The 21,287-nt window shown below is 35.9% G+C and overlaps 1 protein-coding gene across 1 annotated transcript in view; it reads left to right on the top strand.

Moving 5' to 3' along the window:
- The window catches only part of AP3B1 (adaptor related protein complex 3 subunit beta 1), a 306,794-nt gene that overhangs the window by 155,520 nt on the left and 129,987 nt on the right, over positions 1-21,287 (top strand). The window contains exon 15 of the mRNA XM_017895526.1: positions 14,765-14,941. Within this exon, the coding sequence (XP_017751015.1) occupies positions 14,765-14,941 (177 nt within the window). The remainder of the gene's footprint in view (positions 1-14,764; positions 14,942-21,287) is intronic.

Genomic DNA, 21,287 nt, shown 5'->3' on the forward strand with positions numbered 1-21,287 from the left:
CATTTAGATCTTTCCTGCTTTCTCTTGTGGGCATTTAGTGCTATAAATTTCCCTCTACACACTGCTTTAAATGTGTCCCAGAGATTCTGGTATGTTGTATCTTTGTTCTCATTGGTTTCAAAGAACATCTTTATTTCTGCCTTCATTTCGTTATGTACCCAGTAGTCATTCAGGAGCAGGTTGTTCAGTTTCCATGTAGTGGAGTGGTTTTGAGTGAATTTCTTAATCTTGAGTTCTAGTTTGCTTGCACTGTGGTCTGAGAGGCAATTTGTTGTGATTTCTGTTTTCTTTTTTTCTTTTTTTGCTTTTGCTGAGGAGTGCTTTACTTCCAATTATGTAGTCAATTTTAGAATAAGTGCAATGTGGTGCTGAGAAGAATGTATATTCTGTTGATTTGGAGTGGAGAGTTCTGTAGATGTCTACTAGGTCTGCTTGTTGCAGAGCTGAGTTCAGTTCTGGGATATCTTTGTTAACCTTCTGTCTCATTGATCTGTCTAATGTTGGTCTTTACAATTTGGCCTGTTTTTGCAGTGGCTGGTACTGGTTGTTTCTTTCCATGTTTAGTGCTTCCTTCAGGAGCCCTTGTAAGGCAGGCCTAGTGGTGACAAAAATCTCTCAGCATTTGCTTGTCTCTAAAGGATTTTATTTCTCCTTGACTTATGAAACTTAGTTTGGCTGGATATGAAATTCTGGGTTGAAAATTGTTTTCTTTCAGAACGCTGAATATTGGCCCCCACTCTCTTCTGGCTTGTAGGGTTTCTGCAGAGAGATCCACTGTTAGTCTGATGGGCTTCCCTTTGTGGGTAACTCAACCTTTCTCTCTGGCTGCCCTTAACATTTTTTCCTTCATTTCAACCTTGGTGAATCTGACAATTATGTGTCTTTGAGTTGCTCTTCTGGAGGAGTATCTTTGTGGCGTTCTCTCTCTGCTTGGTGGGCTGCACCCACTCTCCTGCACTCACTGTCCTGCACCCACTGTCCAACATGCCTCAGTGAGATGAACCCAGTACCTCAGTTGAACATGTAGAAATCACCCATCCTCTGTGTCGCTCACGCTGGGAGCTGTAGCCTGGATCTGTTCCTATTTGGCCATCTTGGGACTGCCTCTCTTAATGATGTACCTTAACTAGAAATCCTAGAGCAAAGCAAATCCAAAATTAGTAGAAGAAATAATAAAAATCAGAGCATAAATAAAATCAGAGATGAAAAAGGAGATATTATAACTGATAGTGTAGAAATTCAAAGGATCAACAGTGAATACTATAAGCAACTGTATGCCAGTAAGTTGGATAATCTAGAGGAAATGGAAAACTTCCTAGACACATACAACCTCCAAAGATTGACCTATGAAGAAATCCAATATCTGAACAGACCAAAAACCAGTAACAAGATTGAAACCATAACAAAAGTTCTCCCAGTGAAGAAAAGCTCGGGATCCAGTGGCTTCATTACTGAATTCTACCATTTAAAGAAGAACTAATACCAAGTCTACTTAAACTATTCCAAAATATAGAAGACGAAGGAATACTTCCAAATTCATTTTACAAGGTCATTGTTACCCTGATACCTAAACCAGACAAGGACACATTGAAATAAGAAAGAAAGAGAGAGAGAGAAAGAGGGAGGGAAGGAGGGAGAGAGGAAGGGAGGCAGGCAGGCAGGCAAAAGTACAGGCCAACATCTGTTGAATATCAATGCAAAAGTCCTCAGCAAAATACTAGCAAACTGAATTCAACAAAACATTTAAAAGATGATTCATCATGACCAAGTGAGATTTATCCCAGGGGTTCAACATTCATAATTCAATCAGTGTTATTTATCATATAAAAGAATGAAGGACAAAAAAACATACGATCATTTCAATTGATGCTGAAATAGCATTTGATAAAATTAAACATCCTTTCCTGATAAAAAACCTCAACAAACTGGGGATAGAAGGAACATACCTCAATATAGTAAAAGCCATATGTGACAGACCCACAGTTAGTATCATACTGAATGGGGAAAATCTTAGCCTTTCATCCAAGCTCTGGAACACAACAGGGATGTCCACTGTTATTCAACACAGTACTGGAAGTCCTACCTCGAGCATTCAGACAAGAGAAAGATGTAAAGGCATCCAGATGGAAAGGAAGAAGTCAAATTATCTTTGTTTGCAGATGATATTATCTTACATTTGGAGGTATTTTGGGGTATAAGAGCATGCCTACAACTTACCTTTATTGGTTAAGAAAACAAAATGTGACCAGGCATGGTGGCTCACGCCTGTAATCCTAACACTTTGGGAGGCCAAGGCGGGTGGATCACCTGAGGTCAGGAGTTTGAGACCAGCCTGGCCAACATGGTGAAACCTCGTTTCTACTAAAAATACAAAAATTAGCTGGGTGTGGTGGTGTGTGCCTATAATCCCAGCTACTCGGGAGGCTGAGGCAGGAGAATTGCTGGTACCCGGGAGGTGGAGGCTATGGTGAACTGAGATCGCACCACTGCACTCCAGTCTGGGCGACAGAGCGAGACTCTATCTCAAATAAATAAATAAATAAATAATAAAATAAAAATATATGTTTACCTAGAGAGATAGCTAACACAAATGTAGTAAAATGTCAGCATTTGGGGAGTCTAGGTGCAGGGTATGCAGAATTTTTTTTACCCTTCTTGTAAGTCTGAAATTATGTTAAAAAAAATAATAAATATGAGTTCTAACTCCCTCACTTACCAGCTCTGTCCTCATGTTGAAGTCTTTATGCCTCACTTTCCTCATGTGTGTCAAATGATGATCATAAAGGGACCTACAATATAGTAGTATTATAGGTATTAGCTTAGTTAATACAGTAATGCCCTTAGAACACTGACTGGCACACAGTAGTGCTGCATTAAGTGTTTGTCATTCTACCTTATTTCATGCTCTTCTTCCCTTTAAAACCAAAGTTTTTGAAAGAACTATCTGCAACAAGTTTTATTCATTTACGTCAAACTCCCTGCCCATCACAGTTGGATTTTGGTTCTCCAGCACTTCATTCATTATGCCTTTTCCAAGGTTGCTATCTCCTTCTTTCTAAATCCAATAGATACTTTTCTGTCTATATCTTCCTTGATCTTTTCTTAGCATTGTACTACACTAACTACTTTGTCCTTTTTGAAATAGTCTCTCCTCATGGCTTCTGTGATTTTTCTCTTCTGGTTTTTCTTCAAACTCTTCAGCTGTTTCTTCACTATTGTGTTTGCCTTTTACTATGCCTTTTCCTTGAGTGCTGGTTAATGTTTTGCCAACTGATGTCTATAATAAATGCAATTGTAGTTTAGAGATGAGTATATTATTTCCTTCTTTGAAGGTGGGTTAATCTGTATTCTCAGTCTCTTCAGAGGGATCATTTTTGTGTAGTCAAAGGTAATAGATCACAAGATTTAGAGCCTACCAGTCAAGACCGATTTTAAATATCTCTGGTTGCAAAATTGACTTTCCCTTAGGGTGTTAGTAAATCTTGCAGGGCAGTTACACTTTATCTTAAAGCTGAAAAAAAAAAGAAAAAATAAGGCTTACAGGAGTCATTTAGCATCTGAGCCCTCACTCTATCTCTCAGCAGAGTTACTTTGTATTTATGTCTGTTCTTATTGTTGATTGTAATGATCAAAGCCAAGACTTCTCATAGAGATTATTTATGAGAGATGTAAGGGTTAAGAGAGTACTTTGAAAACCAGATGACTTGGATTCACAGTTAGTGCATACCTTTTACTAGCTTCGTGAACTTAAGCAAGTTACTTGACTTCTCTATGCTCCAGTTTTCTCATCTGTACAATGGGGATCATAGTACTGACAACCTTAGAGCTCTGTTGGGTGGAAAGAATGAGTCAATGCATGTGAAGCACTTAGAACAGTGCTCAGTGTAAGCTGTTATTAAGGCAATATTCACTGTTTTTGAAGAAGACAGACTATAGTAAGATTTTAATTTTGTAAGCTTTCTTATTGCCTCTTTTATATTTTACTTATTTAAAATAACTTCTGTAAAACATATCATTTGCCAGGCACTAATTACCTTAAAAATACAAATTATTAATTTTTTAATAGCAACACTTCAAGGAAAGTTCTCTTAATATTCCTATTTTATATTTGAGAAAACTGAGGCACAAAGAGGTTGTGTAACTTGCCCAAGGTCACAGAGCAGCAGGTCTGCTTTCTTAACCAGTGCATTATGCTGTATCTCTTTTCCATTTATAATCTATCTGTTTAAAAATTTCACTTTATTTTTATTTGACAAATATTTAATTGTATTAGTCTATAGGGTCACCTGTTCCTTTTCTGTATTCAGTTCACATACCTACTCAGTGACCTAGCCAAGGTTTTTTTATTATTTCCTTTTGCTTCCCTCAAATCATTGACAACTTGGGAATTAGTGTGACATGATCAATGTTTACCCCAGTGTAGAACAGATGTTTGACATTACTTTGATGGGAAATGAGAGGATAAGCTTTTTGTCTCAAAGCCACTGAAATGGACATCTAGCATTCCTATCCACCAAGCGTCAACATTCAGTCATGTCTCTAGTCATTGTAACAACTATAAATACCCCTGCTTATATTTAGTTATTTCCTGCAGAAGTGATGCAGCTCCTAGGAAGAAACACTTGTCTAACCAATAACTAATGAACCAGCACAGAGAACTCTAGATGGAAGAAGACAAAGAAGAGAGATATATACGTGACTATATATTTACACATGATTATGAGGTTGTTGCAAGAATAATTGCGATTTTTACCACAATGGCAAAAACCGCAATTCTTTGCACCAACCTAATAAATGTATAGCAATAGACTAGGAATGTCTAACCAAAGTGCTAATTTTGAACTCTTGATAAAGAAGGGGGCATTCTAAACCTAGAACTAAAAGCATTGAACAGTCAGGAAAACTGAGAGATGAGATAAAATGGAGGTCAGAATAAAATAATTTTGAAGGTTTTATAGGAGGAAGAGAGTGGAGAGAAGTGAAATTATTATGATATTCTCATCTTGTGTTAAAAAAGTAGTAAGGTAAAAATAATTATCTTGAGGTGAAAACCATGGGTTTTAGTGGGGGAAATAGTTAATATCTTGTTTACAGGTAATGGTAGAGAAGTATGTGTCTGATTATGAGAAGGAAATAGGAGTTCTGTATCCCCAGACTTCTTGTGCAAAATTTAGTTAAAACCTATGCTAGTAAACTTGTTCTGGTCCTGTTTAGAAAGGAAGAGGTAATTATAAGTACTAGGGCTTCAGGAGAGTGGAGCTGCTATACATGAAACCTGTAACAGTATATGAGGCCTGTATCTGGCAAACCCTAGGCTTTCTTGGGTGAAAACTTTCTTCTATTTGAGTATATTCATGTCTGGGGATATAGAAGATACTTTCGATGTGTCAACTTTCTTTCTCTCTCTCTCATTCTCTCTCTTTTCTGTTTTTTTTTTTTTTTTTTTTTTCATGGAGTCTTGCTCTGTCACCCAGGCTGAAGTGCAGTGGCACAATCTCAGCTCACTGCAACCCCTGCTTCCCAGGTTCAAGTGATTCTCCTGCCTCAGCCTCCTGAGTAGTTGAGACTACAGGCATGCGCCACCATGTCTGGATAATTTTTGTGTTTTTTGTAGAGATGGGTTTCACCTTATTGGCCACGCCGGTCTCACACTCCTGACCTCAGGTGATCTCACCTCAGCCTCCCAAAGTGCTGGTATTACAGCATAAGCCATGGCACCTAGCCGATGCATCAACTTTCTCAACAGTTGCTGGACTATAAGCCAGATAAGTACGGTCTTACAGCTCTATATAGCAAAGCTTATTTTTTTTAGTTTTTGTTTTTCTCAGAAGATAACTATTAATAGATATAAAAATATGGTGGGAATTCAGTATTCACAAAGGAAAATAAAGGAACAAATAGCAGTTTTATGAAGCCAGAGAAAAAATAAGAAGAAAGAAAACATATAAAAAAAAATAAATATTAAAAAATAATAAAGGTGGAAGAAATAAAATCAAATATTTCTCATCTTAAATATAAATGGACTGAATTTTCTCATCAAAAGACAGACTTACCAATTGGAATGAAAAAAACTAGCTACAGGCCATTTATAATTAAAGCACCTTAATCAATTGATAAAAGTTGAAAATAAGAAGGTAAGGAAAGAGATATTAAGCAAATATGAACAAGAAAGTGAGATTCACAGTTAATTAAAACATTTAACAAGATAAAAGGAACATTATAAAATGAAAAAAGGGTAATTTGTAAAGAAAGTAATAAGCACAAACCTATTTGCACAAAATATATGGCAACCAAGTAAATATGTAAAGGAAAAATCTATTCAAAATATGAGGAGAAACTGATAAAATAGTTACAGTGTGTGACTATAATGTATTGCTCTCATGTTGGATATTCCTAGTAGACAGATATAATAAGAAAATTAAGTAATCAAAAACTTATTTAGTAAATATAGCTAAAACCTTATATCTCTTGAACAGATAATAGCCACTTTTAGGAGTATATCCATTGAATATTTTCAAAAAATCAAGAACATATTTAGGCATAAAGAAAACTTAAAGATTTTGCATTCTTTGACCTTAAGCAATGAAATTAGACTTAAAAAATTTTAAAGGGTACCAGACCAGTTGCAAAGTAAGAAATGTACTTTCAGATTAAAGAACGTGTTTAAAGAAGAAATGCAAACTTTTTTCTAAAACCCAGGAAATAAAATGCTTTATTTCAAAATGTGTGGGACATGGCTAAATTTATAAAGATCACCATTTGTAAAGTATAGGGATAAAAAATAAATAAACAACAAATCAAAACATAAGAAGAGGGATCAACGTTGATTTTGTAAAATAGAATACAAAAAAATATGTATAAGTTGAAAAGTACATATTAAATCTAGTCTTTTGGAAAGAAAACGGAAAATTCCCTTCTAATTATTATGAAGCAGAGAGAGGTAGCAACAGTAGACAAATCTGGAATATGATAATAAAAGAAATTAAAATAAAGCTGCATGGAATTCTGTAGCACACATTTGAACTTTAGGAGAATGAAAAGCTGGTAATTAGTTTTTACTGCTCATCTAACGTATCTGAGGAAACTGAAGGCTTGAAGTGGGACAAGCAAGGAAGAATCAAAACAATTTGTTGTGCAGAACCCTCAAAATGGTCAACCACAAGTTACCCCAGGAGAAGGTGGTGAGGGATGTAGCAGACATAACTTCAAAGTCAGGAAAGAAGAATGATTGTATCCCCAGAATCTCTCTGTTCCAGTCAGGATAGCTATTTATGCAAGAACAATGGCCATGTGGAAATAAAAGCAGCATTTTCTTAATCTGACCAAGTACCTGATAACTCGTAAACGTAGGCAAGCGATTCTAAAATGTGAGCCTTAAAATAAGAGCCTTAAATGAGACCTCTATCCTGCTGAATCTCTACCTGTTTCACCATCAAACCCAGAAATGTCATTCTAAAACACTGCAATTTTAGGAAAAGCCAGTCTGTCCAATGTCTAAGGACAAGGGGTCAATAATGAGCATGTTTTCCCTCAGTGCCTGAGCCACTTTATTAGGGCAGAATCCTGGGTCCATCTTTCCTCTGGAAGGAGAGAGAACAGAAGTGATAGCAAGACCTCTTTCCACCTGGCCACCTTACCTATCCTTAAAAGAAGAGGTGAAAGAAGTGAGAAAATGTCCCACTACACATGGGTGTGGGAACAGGCAAGAGGATGGCCTGGATTTGCCCTGAAAATCTGGCTCTTGGGGAAATGGCAGGAGGCACTAAGGGAGCCATTGTACAATGTGGCAGACAAACAGAGGATGAAGGAATAATCCTTCATCTGATTAATAAGTAAATGTGACCCCAATGAGGGGAAGTTATTTGCCTCCTTGATATACACCATCAGTGTGGGATCAGATCCAGTCTCAATAGCTTGCTGGCCAGTATTCTTCCTAGTTTACCACACTCATTTTGTCGCTGCCCAGTGATCCAGTGTGAATTTTGGATTCAGATTTGGAGTTCTGATCCTAGTTCCACCACTAACCAGCTGTGAGATGTGGGCAAGTTTCTTAACCCCTTTGTTACCCTAGTTTCCTCATATATTTAGTGCAGATCATGGTAGAGCATACTTCATAGGGTTTTGGTGATGAATGACTGAGAAAATATGTAAAGCTCTCAAAAACAGTGCATGGCACATGGTGAGAGCTCAATAGATATTAGCTATATAATTTGTTTTAAAAAGAGAACACAGATTTTATCATATTCAGGACTTTGTTTTCATTGGTTATTTAGTTATAATTGAAAATATAAAAACTAAAGTTTGAATGTATTTTACATTTTGAATTCGGTCAAATCAAATAGATTTATGTCTGTAATACAGTCAACTTACATGTTCTGATTGCGAGTATTCTGTCCTTTGGAGTTTCCTTCGTTTATGATAAATACTGGTTTTGGAGTCCTAGAATAAAATGCATACTCTCAACTGGGCGTGGTGGCTCATGCGTGTAATCCCAGCACTTTGGGAGGCTGAGGTGGGAGGATTGCTTGAGCCCAGGAGTTTGAGGTTGCAGTGAACCATGATTGCACCACCACACTCCAGCCTGGATGACAGAGCAAGACCCTGTCTCAAACAGCAACAACAACGACAACCACAAAACAACCAATGCTACCTGTGGATTGCTCTAACAGGATTTCACATAATGTTTAATGGGACAGATGAGATTTCATATCTTCTGTAAAAACTACTGAGTAATATTGAAATAGCACTTTGTATCTTCCTTGCCCAGATGCCTCACAGGATGCCTGCCATTTCACAAGTTACCCACCCTTTCTCTGACACCCCTTTGTAATTCAGGCTTAGGCTTTAATGCATATTGAGTCCAGATACAGAGTATTAGATCTGATTTGCTGTTGGTGTGCAGTTTGCTTAGATGTCTACTGATTTTGCCTTTGACAAATTTAAATAAATGAAATGGATGTTTTTGTAGGGTTTACTTTAGACTGTTGCACTGTGCAGTGGGCTGGTGTTGAAACACAATAGCTTTTAAATTGAACTGCTTATAGAGTGATCTGTAAAATCTTTCTAGATGTCTTTCTATAACTGCTGTGGTGGGCTAGGAATCATTATTTGTTTTTGCAGGCAAATTAATGGGTTGCGGTGGCCGTGGAAACTGCCTTCTAGTACAAGGTTTGAAAAGTGCATTTAATCACTTTCTCAGGGCATTTAGAATAAAGAATCANCAATGAAATTAGACTTAAAAAATTTTAAAGGGTACCAGACCAGTTGCAAAGTAAGAAATGTACTTTCAGATTAAAGAACGTGTTTAAAGAAGAAATGCAAACTTTTTTCTAAAACCCAGGAAATAAAATGCTTTATTTCAAAATGTGTGGGACATGGCTAAATTTATAAAGATCACCATTTGTAAAGTATAGGGATAAAAAATAAATAAACAACAAATCAAAACATAAGAAGAGGGATCAACGTTGATTTTGTAAAATAGAATACAAAAAAATATGTATAAGTTGAAAAGTACATATTAAATCTAGTCTTTTGGAAAGAAAACGGAAAATTCCCTTCTAATTATTATGAAGCAGAGAGAGGTAGCAACAGTAGACAAATCTGGAATATGATAATAAAAGAAATTAAAATAAAGCTGCATGGAATTCTGTAGCACACATTTGAACTTTAGGAGAATGAAAAGCTGGTAATTAGTTTTACTGCTCATCTAACGTATCTGAGGAAACTGAAGGCTTGAAGTGGGACAAGCAAGGAAGAATCAAAACAATTTGTTGTGCAGAACCCTCAAAATGGTCAACCACAAGTTACCCCAGGAGAAGGTGGTGAGGGATGTAGCAGACATAACTTCAAAGTCAGGAAAGAAGAATGATTGTATCCCCAGAATCTCTCTGTTCCAGTCAGGATAGCTATTTATGCAAGAACAATGGCCATGTGGAAATAAAAGCAGCATTTTATTAATCTGACCAAGTACCTGATAACTCGTAAACGTAGGCAAGCGATTCTAAAATGTGAGCCTTAAAATAAGAGCCTTAAATGAGACCTCTATCCTGCTGAATCTCTACCTGTTTCACCATCAAACCCAGAAATGTCATTCTAAAACACTGCAATTTTAGGAAAAGCCAGTCTGTCCAATGTCTAAGGACAAGGGGTCAATAATGAGCATGTTTTCCCTCAGTGCCTGAGCCACTTTATTAGGGCAGAATCCTGGGTCCATCTTTCCTCTGGAAGGAGAGAGAACAGAAGTGATAGCAAGACCTCTTTCCACCTGGCCACCTTACCTATCCTTAAAAGAAGAGGTGAAAGAAGTGAGAAAATGTCCCACTACACATGGGTGTGGGAACAGGCAAGAGGATGGCCTGGATTTGCCCTGAAAATCTGGCTCTTGGGGAAATGGCAGGAGGCACTAAGGGAGCCATTGTACAATGTGGCAGACAAACAGAGGATGAAGGAATAATCCTTCATCTGATTAATAAGTAAATGTGACCCCAATGAGGGGAAGTTATTTGCCTCCTTGATATACACCATCAGTGTGGGATCAGATCCAGTCTCAATAGCTTGCTGGCCAGTATTCTTCCTAGTTTACCACACTCATTTTGTCGCTGCCCAGTGATCCAGTGTGAATTTTGGATTCAGATTTGGAGTTCTGATCCTAGTTCCACCACTAACCAGCTGTGAGATGTGGGCAAGTTTCTTAACCCCTTTGTTACCCTAGTTTCCTCATATATTTAGTGCAGATCATGGTAGAGCATACTTCATAGGGTTTTGGTGATGAATGACTGAGAAAATATGTAAAGCTCTCAAAACAGTGCATGGCACATGGTGAGAGCTCAATAGATATTAGCTATATAATTTGTTTTAAAAGAGAACACAGATTTTATCATATTCAGGACTTTGTTTTCATTGGTTATTTAGTTATAATTGAAAATATAAAACTAAAGTTTGAATGTATTTTACATTTTGAATTCGGTCAAATCAAATAGATTTATGTCTGTAATACAGTCAACTTACATGTTCTGATTGCGAGTATTCTGTCCTTTGGAGTTTCCTTCGTTTATGATAAATACTGGTTTTGGAGTCCTAGAATAAAATGCATACTCTCAACTGGGCGTGGTGGCTCATGCGTGTAATCCCAGCACTTTGGGAGGCTGAGGTGGGAGGATTGCTTGAGCCCAGGAGTTTGAGGTTGCAGTGAACCATGATTGCACCACCACACTCCAGCCTGGATGACAGAGCAAGACCCTGTCTCAAACAGCAACAACAACGACAACCACAAAACAACCAATGCTACCTGTGGATTGCTCTAACAGGATTTCACATAATGTTTAATGGGACAGATGAGATTTCATATCTTCTGTAAAACTACTGAATAATATTGAAATAGCACTTTGTATCTTCCTTGCCCAGATGCCTCACAGGATGCCTGCCATTTCACAAGTTACCCACCCTTTCTCTGACACCCCTTTGTAATTCAGGCTTAGGCTTTAATGCATATTGAGTCCAGATACAGAGTATTAGATCTGATTTGCTGTTGGTGTGCAGTTTGCTTAGATGTCTACTGATTTTGCCTTTGACAAATTTAAATAAATGAAATGGATGTTTTGTAGGGTTTACTTTAGACTGTTGCACTGTGCAGTGGGCTGGTGTTGAAACACAATAGCTTTTAAATTGAACTGCTTATAGAGTGATCTGTAAAATCTTTCTAGATGTCTTTCTATAACTGCTGTGGTGGGCTAGGAATCATTATTTGTTTTGCAGGCAAATTAATGGGTTGCGGTGGCCGTGGAAACTGCCTTCTAGTACAAGGTTTGAAAAGTGCATTTAATCACTTTCTCAGGGCATTTAGAATAAAGAATCAGGCAAAGTCATTTACAATCCAGTTTGTCTTTGAGAATATTGAAAAGCAGAGCTTCATAATGAAAGTATTATATCATATGTATGACTGTGTGTGTGTGTGTGTGTGTCTGTGCCTGTGTCTGTGTCTGTGTGTGTATTATTAGTTTGGTTTTATTTCAGTGTTCCTATTTATTTTATGGTTAAAAAGACCATAGGGAACCAAAAGTGACTAATTTACTTTTCTTTTTTTTTGAGACAGAGTCTCACTCCATCACCAAGGCTGGAGTGCAGTGGCACGATCTTAGCTTACTGCAACCTCTGCCTCCTGAGTTCAAGCGATTCTCATACCTCAGTCTCCCAAGTAGCTGGAATTACAGGTGCATGCCAGGTTAATTTTGTATCTTTAGTAGAGACAGGGTTTCACCATGTTGGCCAGGCTGGTCTCGAACTCCTGACCTCAAGTGATCCACCCGCCTTAGCCTCTCAAAGTGCTGGGATTATAGGCGTGATCCACTGTGCCTGGCCTCTAAAAAGTGACTAATTTTCTTACTTGCCTTTTTTTCAGTTGCTTCAAATCTTTGAAAGTAGTAGCTATGAATTCATAGTATCAATGGTGTATAAATGAGAGTCCTGTTGCTTAATGGGAAGAGAAAGGGAAAGCTGGAATCCAAAAATCTTAGTATTCTGATCCCATCCACCTGCTCACAAATGTTCTTTGTCAGTTTCCTAAGCTTTGTAATAAAATGTCATCACCAAAAGTTTGGTATAAGTATATTTATATTGATATTATTTCTTGTGGTGAAGTTTCCTAAGTTTTAAAAATTTTTAGTTGGGGTTTTTATTACTTTAGTTCTAGAAAATTACAAATCTTATTCTTACCACCACCTTGAGATTTTTATTGTGAGCATTATGATTTATTGTTTTTTAATTTTTTCAAAGTTGTATTTTAAATATATGTATTATGAGGGTTTACAGTATTCCACTATTTTTATTTTAATTTTAGTATATTCATGAATATAAACAATCTCTTTAAACATTACTTGTTTTGGGATTGTCTTTTAATTGCAAAAGACCGTTACCATAAGAAAATTACTTAAAATGGGGTAATAGATTATGATATGTCATAGAATTCTGATTTTATACTAGCAATATATAATAAAATATTTAAGAAAATAAATCTAGCATAACTGAAATCTGAAGTTGCACATATATTCTTATTTAGAACTACCTTTCATTATGGCAGGCAACTTGAATTGCTCTATACTGGAAAATTTAATGTACCACTCAATTACTATTCTTTAGCCCAATTTAAAATAATAGATTGGGAATAAAGTCTTAATGCAGTGTAACCTTTGAAACATCAGAAATAACCTCTTTTCTTTCCAGAAATCAGTATACAGTAAGGGCATCAGTTTTATCACACTGTATGAATAGATTTGTAATAGCACTTAGACCTTTTTTTAATTGCATAAGTATATGGATTTCTTCTGTCTCACCCAACTTAGGCTAAATAATAATTTAAAGACATGCTGTTATTTTAAAATATATACCTTTTTATTTAAAAGCTTTTTTGATCATCTCGTTCTGATTCTAGTGAAGGACTCAATATTGTAACTTAATATTTTATGTAATTTCATAATTGGGTGTTTTGAAAAGTTTGCAATGGTAAATATTGTGATAAAATTCTGGCTATGGAAAGGTCCTTATTCTCACTTTTTTCTTTAACAGTCATACTGTGTATAACCATGAAACTACAGAAAATATTAGGACTTTGCAAAATTGTAAAAGGACTTTATAAAAAGAATGTTATCTTTCTTCGTGATGCCATCTTTTAATGATAGCTGTCAGCCTTTTCACTTATAAAAAACAAATTTTCTGTGTGAGGTGAAAATGTTCACTGAAATTAATTTACACACCCTCTCAAATTCCTTTTGGAATAGGGGAGGATACAAATAAGCAAATAGTAATAAAACTAATTTGCATACTCTAAATTGTTGGTCTTAATGGTACTGATGGAAAGTTTCCAATTTGTCACAAAGCAGTGACTTTTAAGAAGATAAATTATATTGAAATGTACTTTATTTAAAAATATAATGCCAAAATGCAATATTGGACAGATTTATCCCTATTTCTTTTGTTGACCAAATAATCGACCAGGATTTATGATTTTATAAGCAGACCTTGATGATCTTATCAGTCTGATATATTTTCAGTGTTGTAGATGCTAATACATAAAGAGCAGAAACAGTTTTGATTCGGAATCATAGTACTTAATTGATCTGTTTCTTTTTCTGTATTATCTATGGGTTCTCAAATGGGCTTTATGGACCACCTGTCTCAGGAATCATCTGTGGTGCTTTTTAAATTAAAACATAGCTATCTGGGCCCCACCACAGAAATACTATTTTGGAGCTGATCCCAGGAACCTGTCTTTTTAGTAAGAACCCTGGGTGATTTTTATGGGCATTGCGGTTTGGGAACTGCTGCTCTAGAGCAGGGGTCAGCAAACCATTTCTATAAATTGCTAGATACTCAATATTTTTGGCTTTGAGGACCTTATGGTCTTCATTGTAACTATTTCTGCCATTATAGCACAAAAGCAGCAACAGATCGTGGAGAAACAAATAGGTATGAGCAGACAGACTTGCTTCCAGAATGTGTTCGTCTTTGATAGAATCTAGATTCTAGACCATTGGTTTTTGCTCTATGAATATTTTCTAAGATATTCTCTTCAAAATCAATTTTAATGAGATTTCCTATGTGTTTATTTTTTTGATAACTGAAGAAAATTCATAAATACAGGAATAATTCCTAGATATACATTAAATGAATTAATAGTTGTAAAACTTTTTTAATAGTTAAAACCTTTTCTATGTTAATATTAGAGTATGATTAACTTACTTCTAACTATGTAATCTGCTTCTCATATTAGGTTCCTGTTGCTAGAGCAAGTATTCTTTGGCTAATTGGAGAAAACTGTGAACGAGTTCCTAAAATTGCCCCTGATGTTTTGAGGAAGATGGCTAAAAGCTTCACTAGTGAAGATGATCTGGTAAAACTGCAGATATTAAATCTGGGAGCAAAATTGTATTTAACCAACTCCAAACAGGTGAGAGGCAAACGTTAGTCAACCTATCTAATACGTACTTTTCTCTTCACTCTGATCAAACAGCGGAGGTCTGTACCTTCATTAGTCTGACCATTCAACAATTCCCAGGTGCCTGTTTCAAGTTCTATGTTAGATGATACTAGTGCAAAGAGATGACATTCTAGTCTAGTAGGAAAGAAAACATTAAAAAATGAAATAGTGTGTGGTAATGCTGTAGCAAAAGTATTGACATACAATGGAATTCTAGAGGAATTACTGAAAGTCTGAAGTAGATGCGAGGTCAGAGAAAATTTTATAAAGGATGAGACTCTTGACTAAGGGCTTGTAAGGAGTGATTTACTGTACAGAAAGAGGAAAGCACAGGGTCAGAGTCAAGAAATAGCTTGGTGTTTCTGGGAAATTTTTTAAAGGTGAGTCCAGAATGGCAATGGTCTGAAAGTTTATATCCCCCAAAGTTCATGTGGTGAAACCTGATCACCCATGTGATGGTATTAGGAGGTAGGGCCTTTGGGAGGTGATTAGGTCATGAGGCTGGAGCCCTTATAAATGAACTTTATGATCTTATAAAAGAGATTCCTGAGAGCTCGCTTGCCACTTCTGCCATGAGGACACAGCGAGAAGGTGCCATCTGCGAATTAGAAAATGGGTGCTCACTAGACACCCGAACTTTGGGTACCTTGATCTTGAATTTCCCAGTCTCCAGAACTGTGAGAAATACATTTCTATTATTAATTATATTGTTAATAGGCTTCCCAGTTTATGGTATTTTCTAAAGTAGTCCAAATGGACTAAGACATTTTGCAGTTTGAACACATGGAGTGGCTTGTATGCTCGAAGTAGTATGGACCTTGTCCTGCAGAGGAAAGGGAAACCACTTTTAATAGTAGTATAATTTACCAGATTTGCAATTTAGAATATTCATTTTTTAAGTCCATTGACTTTTTGAGCAGCTGTTAATAAGAGGGATCATTTTTGCTTCCACGTATGAAATAGGGACTTTTCCTATATCTGAATTGCTATTCTCTGTGAGTGGACTTACCTGTTTAGTATAATTGAAAAAAGATTCTTGCTCATTTGCAGCTAGGCTTCTTGGGAAGATTTATGCTCTGTGTCCTATCTATTTTTCTCTAATTTTCGCTTTTTCTCTGACTCTTACTTTTGCCTTTGTGATTTTTTTCCTCCACATCCCCTCTCTGTCTTTGTATTTGTCCCCTTCCCCAAAACTCCCTCTGCCTAGATATCTCTCTGACATCCTTCATCCCTTCAGTGCCCCGCCCCTGTACTACAGTCCAGTGTGTTTGTCATTCTGTCCTTTCTCTTCCATCCCTGTTTGTTTCTCTCTTTTGTATTTGCTGTGTATCTCTCTATGTGTCTCCCTCTTTGTCTGCCTTTCCTGCTTCCCCATAGACCACACTTATTTTCTAGTAAGCTAATGTTTGCCTTTCAGAATCCTCAGGTCGATTCCTCAGATTCATTTCTATATGGTTTGGGATTATCTTCATCCCTAATCGTGATATGAGTTATATTATTATAGCTTTTGCTGATTCATCTACAAGATTTGTAACCAGATAATTGCAAATAATGGAGCATATTTCCATGATTTAGATTTTGTCTTTAAATTTTAAGTCGTCTTTAAAAGGAATCAGTTAATCCTTTCCAAGTGTCTGTAGATTTCTTCATACATTGAGATACTTTCTAAAAACTGAGTAAAGAAAGACCTATGTTTGCTGTTGAGTTTCATGTTTCTTGATAAAATAGAGGGATTTTTAGCCTGGAACTCCATGGTATTTACTAAATTCCTGCGGTATGGTGAAGGTTAATATAATACCTAGACTGTTGGGATTTTTTTCTGTCTTGTTTGGCCACTCTAAATGTATGTAGCTTATGTATTATTGTTAAAGTAATACCAAAATTGAATGTCAATCAAGACTTAATCGAACTAAGTAAAGCTTCTTTCTTTGACCCTTTTCTTTGTAACTGTGAATAACCAATAATGAAATGTAGTACTGTTTATTTAGATATTGTAGAGCGTGTTTCATGTCTTTTTATTCAGTGAATTTGAAGACAACTAGTTTGTACTCAGGTTTTTTTTTTTTTTTTTTTCTTGACCTGTTTTATTAATGGCAGTTTTGGAGCTCAGTTTCTGAAGTGTTTTTTTGTTTTTGTTTTTGAGACAGAGTTTCCCTCTGTCACACAGTCTGGAGTTCAGTGGCGTGATCTTGGCTCACTGCAACCTCCACCTCCCAGGTTCAAGCAATTCTCATGTCTCAGCCTCCTGAGTAGCTGGGATTACAGGCATGTGTCACCATGCCTGGCTAATTCTGTATTTTTAGTAGAGGCGGGTTTCGCCATGTTGGCCAGGCTGATCTCGAACTCCTAACCTCAAGTGATCTGCCCACCTCAGCTTCCCAAAGTGCTGGGATTACAGACGTGATATTTTATATTTTAGAATGATACTTCTAGAAAACTACGATAGGCTTCACCAACCAGTGGTGAAAACACAGTGATTTTTTAAAAATCACAAATTTTTATGTAGCTCATTGTTTTTAAGTGATTAAATATGAAAATAGATTAATAGTGTCTCGAAGAGTTGAACTCTTTTCGAATATTTCTCATTTCTCAAGAAGAGGAGATTGAGATAATTAATAACTGAAAATTAGTTGTTTTTTGTTTTGTTTTGAAGACAGTCTCCCTCTGTCACCCAGGCTGGAATACAGTGGCATGATCTTGACTCAATGCAACCTCTGCCTCCCAGGTTCAAGCAATTCTCCTGCCTCAGCCCCCTGAGTAGCTGGGATTATGGTTGCCTGCCACCACACCTGGCTAATTTTTTTTTTTTTTTTTTTTTGTATTTTTATTCAAGATGGGGTTTCACCATGTTGGCCAGGCTGGTCTCGAACTCCTGACCTCAAGTGATTCTCCTGCCTTGGCCTCCCAAAGTGCTGGAATTACAGTCGTGAGCCACTGCACCCAGCCTGAAAATTGGTTTTAAAGAACGGTTTTAAGCACCATCAACTTGACAGAAATTTTAAAAATTATGTAATCCATTAGATATAAGACAGACTGAAATAATTGTTTTGACTGAATTATTAAAAATTATTTTCTCTACTTACTTATTTTAGCCATCTTTAAAAGTAAGGTAGGGAGAGTCGGCTACAGTGATGAGGAGCTGGTTTGCCATGAAGTCTTGATATTTATTTGTAGATCTGAATTCCCAGTGGCCTAAATACCTCAGTGAACATTTCTATAATTTTTATTGAATTATTTAGGGTTATAGAGAATGTCTAAATTGATTTTTATAAGACTTAGCATATTACATTTATTTGTATGTTCGAAGAATAATCAAATAACAAACTTCTTTATCTACCTCAAAGTATTTTGACCTAATATAAAAAATAATTTAAAATTAGCAGTCTGTTTTCAGTATATCCTAGACTGTCCCTACCATAGAAAACAGCTGTAAACTCCAGAAAAATACAAGAAACAAATGACTTTCTAAAGACACAGAATAGTAAAGAAAAGCAAGAGAATCTGGAGGGGAATTCATACTTAGAAGAAGGAAATGGCACACAGTTATTTTCCCTGTTTTTATGGCTTTTATCCTGAGGACAGTCTGCAGTTGGCACTGTGCACAGTGGCTAGACCTCCAAAAGGAAATGCAAAGTCCTTCTGGCTTGAGGAAGTAGAGAAGAGAGTTCAGGAAAGCTACAGACATTGGAAACTTAAGGAAAAATAGTAGAAAGGAGAGAGCCAGTGTGAGGGATTCTCAAACTCTGGGAGTAATTGTACGTAAGTTGTTGGCTGGTATCTGAACTACACTTGTGCAGGGTGGATTCAGAGAAACACAGCTAGGAATTAAAGACCCAAGCTGAAATTTGAGGTGTACCCAAAGACAGAGTTTGTACCTTGAACCCCAACCAAGTTAATTACCTGCTAAAACAAATGAAAATCCTGTACTCATTCAAAGAGTTTAACATAATGTCCAGAGTCTCTAAAATACATAGCATTCTTAATGTCCAAATGTATCTTGTATATCCAAAATTACTCAACATAAGAAGAACCAGGATGGGGAGTTATTATTTAATGAGTACAGAGTTTGTATTTGGGAAGATGAAAAATTCTAGAGATGGATGGTGGTAGTGGTTGCATAATATGGTAAATAGACTGTCTGGATTCAAATCGTGTTGTGCTACTTACTACATGATTTTGGACAAATCATATAACCTATCCAAGATTTCATTTTCTCATCTGTAAAATGGGAATTATTATAATATAGTCAATTTTGCTATATTGCAACATGTATGCTCCTAAAATCATTGTGCTTTACAAAATCACACAATAAAACCATAGGAATTATTAGAAAATGGAGTTAGAGTCGCAACACTCAAAACTGTATTGATGATATATTTTTTAGAAAGGAACCTAAAAAAAAAAAAACAGGAGTACAATTTTACATGTGTTAAATGGTTAACAAATAAATACTACAATGATACTGCTCTTCATATTTAAAAAGACTTGAGGTTTGCTTATGGAAGAAAGGTTATACTTGCTAAGTGGTAGAAAGAGGGTTAATCTGAAATTGGATGGAAAGTTGTACCTCCTAAAGAGCATGAATATGGCACGTAACACATGTAGATGTTAACCTCTGAAGTACTTGTTTGAAGTATGTATGTTTTGTGTATTCCTACACATCTCTGTTTAGCTGGGTGCATTTTTATGGCTTCAGCTAGTATTTCTTGCAGAAGAAATCACCACAAAATTCATGTTATGCCCAAATTGTTCCCTAATATGCCAACTGAATTGGAACAAATACACATTTTCAAAACAAGCATTAGAGCAGAACTGACTGTACCTACCTCACAAAGTTATTATGAAGATAACATGAAACAGTTAATGTAAAATGTTTAGATTTCCTTGCACATAATAGTGCCTAGTTCATTTTAGTTATCCTTCTTTTGTAACCCTCGCAAGTAACTGCTGTATTCTTCTTAGGGAATATGATGATTTACAGTAAAGAAACTAGTCTAGTTACTGAGAAAAACTGTATTCTTATTAGGATAAAACCACTGATTTCAGTTTATCCTACTGAGATTTTCTAAGTAAGATGCTGGAATCCCCCCGCCCCCCTTTTTTCTTTTTTTTAGTTTGTGAAGAAAAAAATGGTTAGAAATAAATATAAATAAATATAAAGAGTAGAAAACACTCAAATTACTCCTCACAGAGGAGTAATTTCACTTTTATGTGGGGAAATTATGTGAGTAATTTCACTTTTATGTGGGGAAAAAGTTGAAAGACTGAAACCAGTTGAAGTTGCTGAAATCTAGAGCTGTTAAGGCAGTATAAAGATTTAGCGTGACTTCATTGAAATAGTCTACTGAAGTTTGAGGAAGAAAGGTAGGATTTAATTAAGCTGATTAATAACAATTTAAAAGTTAATGAATAAAAGATGCTTTTGTTTTTAAACTCTGTCTAATAGTGTGTCATCTTTGAAATGCAGTGATAAGTGCCATAAGTTAATGTTTTCTTAGCTCATTTTATTTTGGTTAGGAAATATTGCAAACCTATGGAAAAGTACCTAATGGCATAAATACATATGTGTATATCTACCACTAGGATTAAGTTGATATTCACATTTGCCTTGATTGATTGATTGATTGTAAGATGTATAGAACTAGAACCTCAAGCTTCTGTTCATACCTTCCTTTCTTCCCGTTGGTAACCACTGCCACCGTGTTGGTATGTTTCATTCAATCATCCATATTTTATATTTTTATTATATGAATATGTATCCATAAGCAATGTATAATTGTTTTCATGGGTTTTCAAATTTTACATAAGTAGATATTCTACTTTATGTATACATTTGCAACTTTTTTTGCTTAATATCATGTTTTTGAAATATGGATATATGTAGATACAATTTAATTACTATTTCTGTCAGACAATTAAGTTTCTACTTTTCTGCTATTAAAAAAGAAAGTGCTTCCTTGAGTTCTTTTTTATTCTTAGTGAGAGATTTTGTAAATCACACTAATGTTTTAGGGATTCCTCCTAAAGTTAAAAGCAGATTCTCTTTTGCCCTGTGATTCAGGTCTTTGGAGAAATCTCCTTCCCCCAAAGCCTCTTTAATGTGATTTAGTGAAAGGAGACTTGCACACTCTGCAGTGACATCTCTATCCTTTCTTTGATATGTTTTCTTGGCATTGAAAAACTCAAGTAAATATAACATAGCAAGGAAGACCTTACAGAAAACTTTTCAAGTTGACAAAAAAGTGGATACTATTAAATTCAGAAATTCCATCCCAATTCACATAAAGAATCCTGTTTAGTCATGAAATTAAGAAAC

This window comes from Rhinopithecus bieti, unplaced genomic scaffold (genome assembly GCF_001698545.2).
Source record: "Rhinopithecus bieti isolate Rb0 unplaced genomic scaffold, ASM169854v2 scaffold_26302, whole genome shotgun sequence".
NCBI lineage: Eukaryota > Metazoa > Chordata > Mammalia > Primates > Cercopithecidae > Rhinopithecus > Rhinopithecus bieti.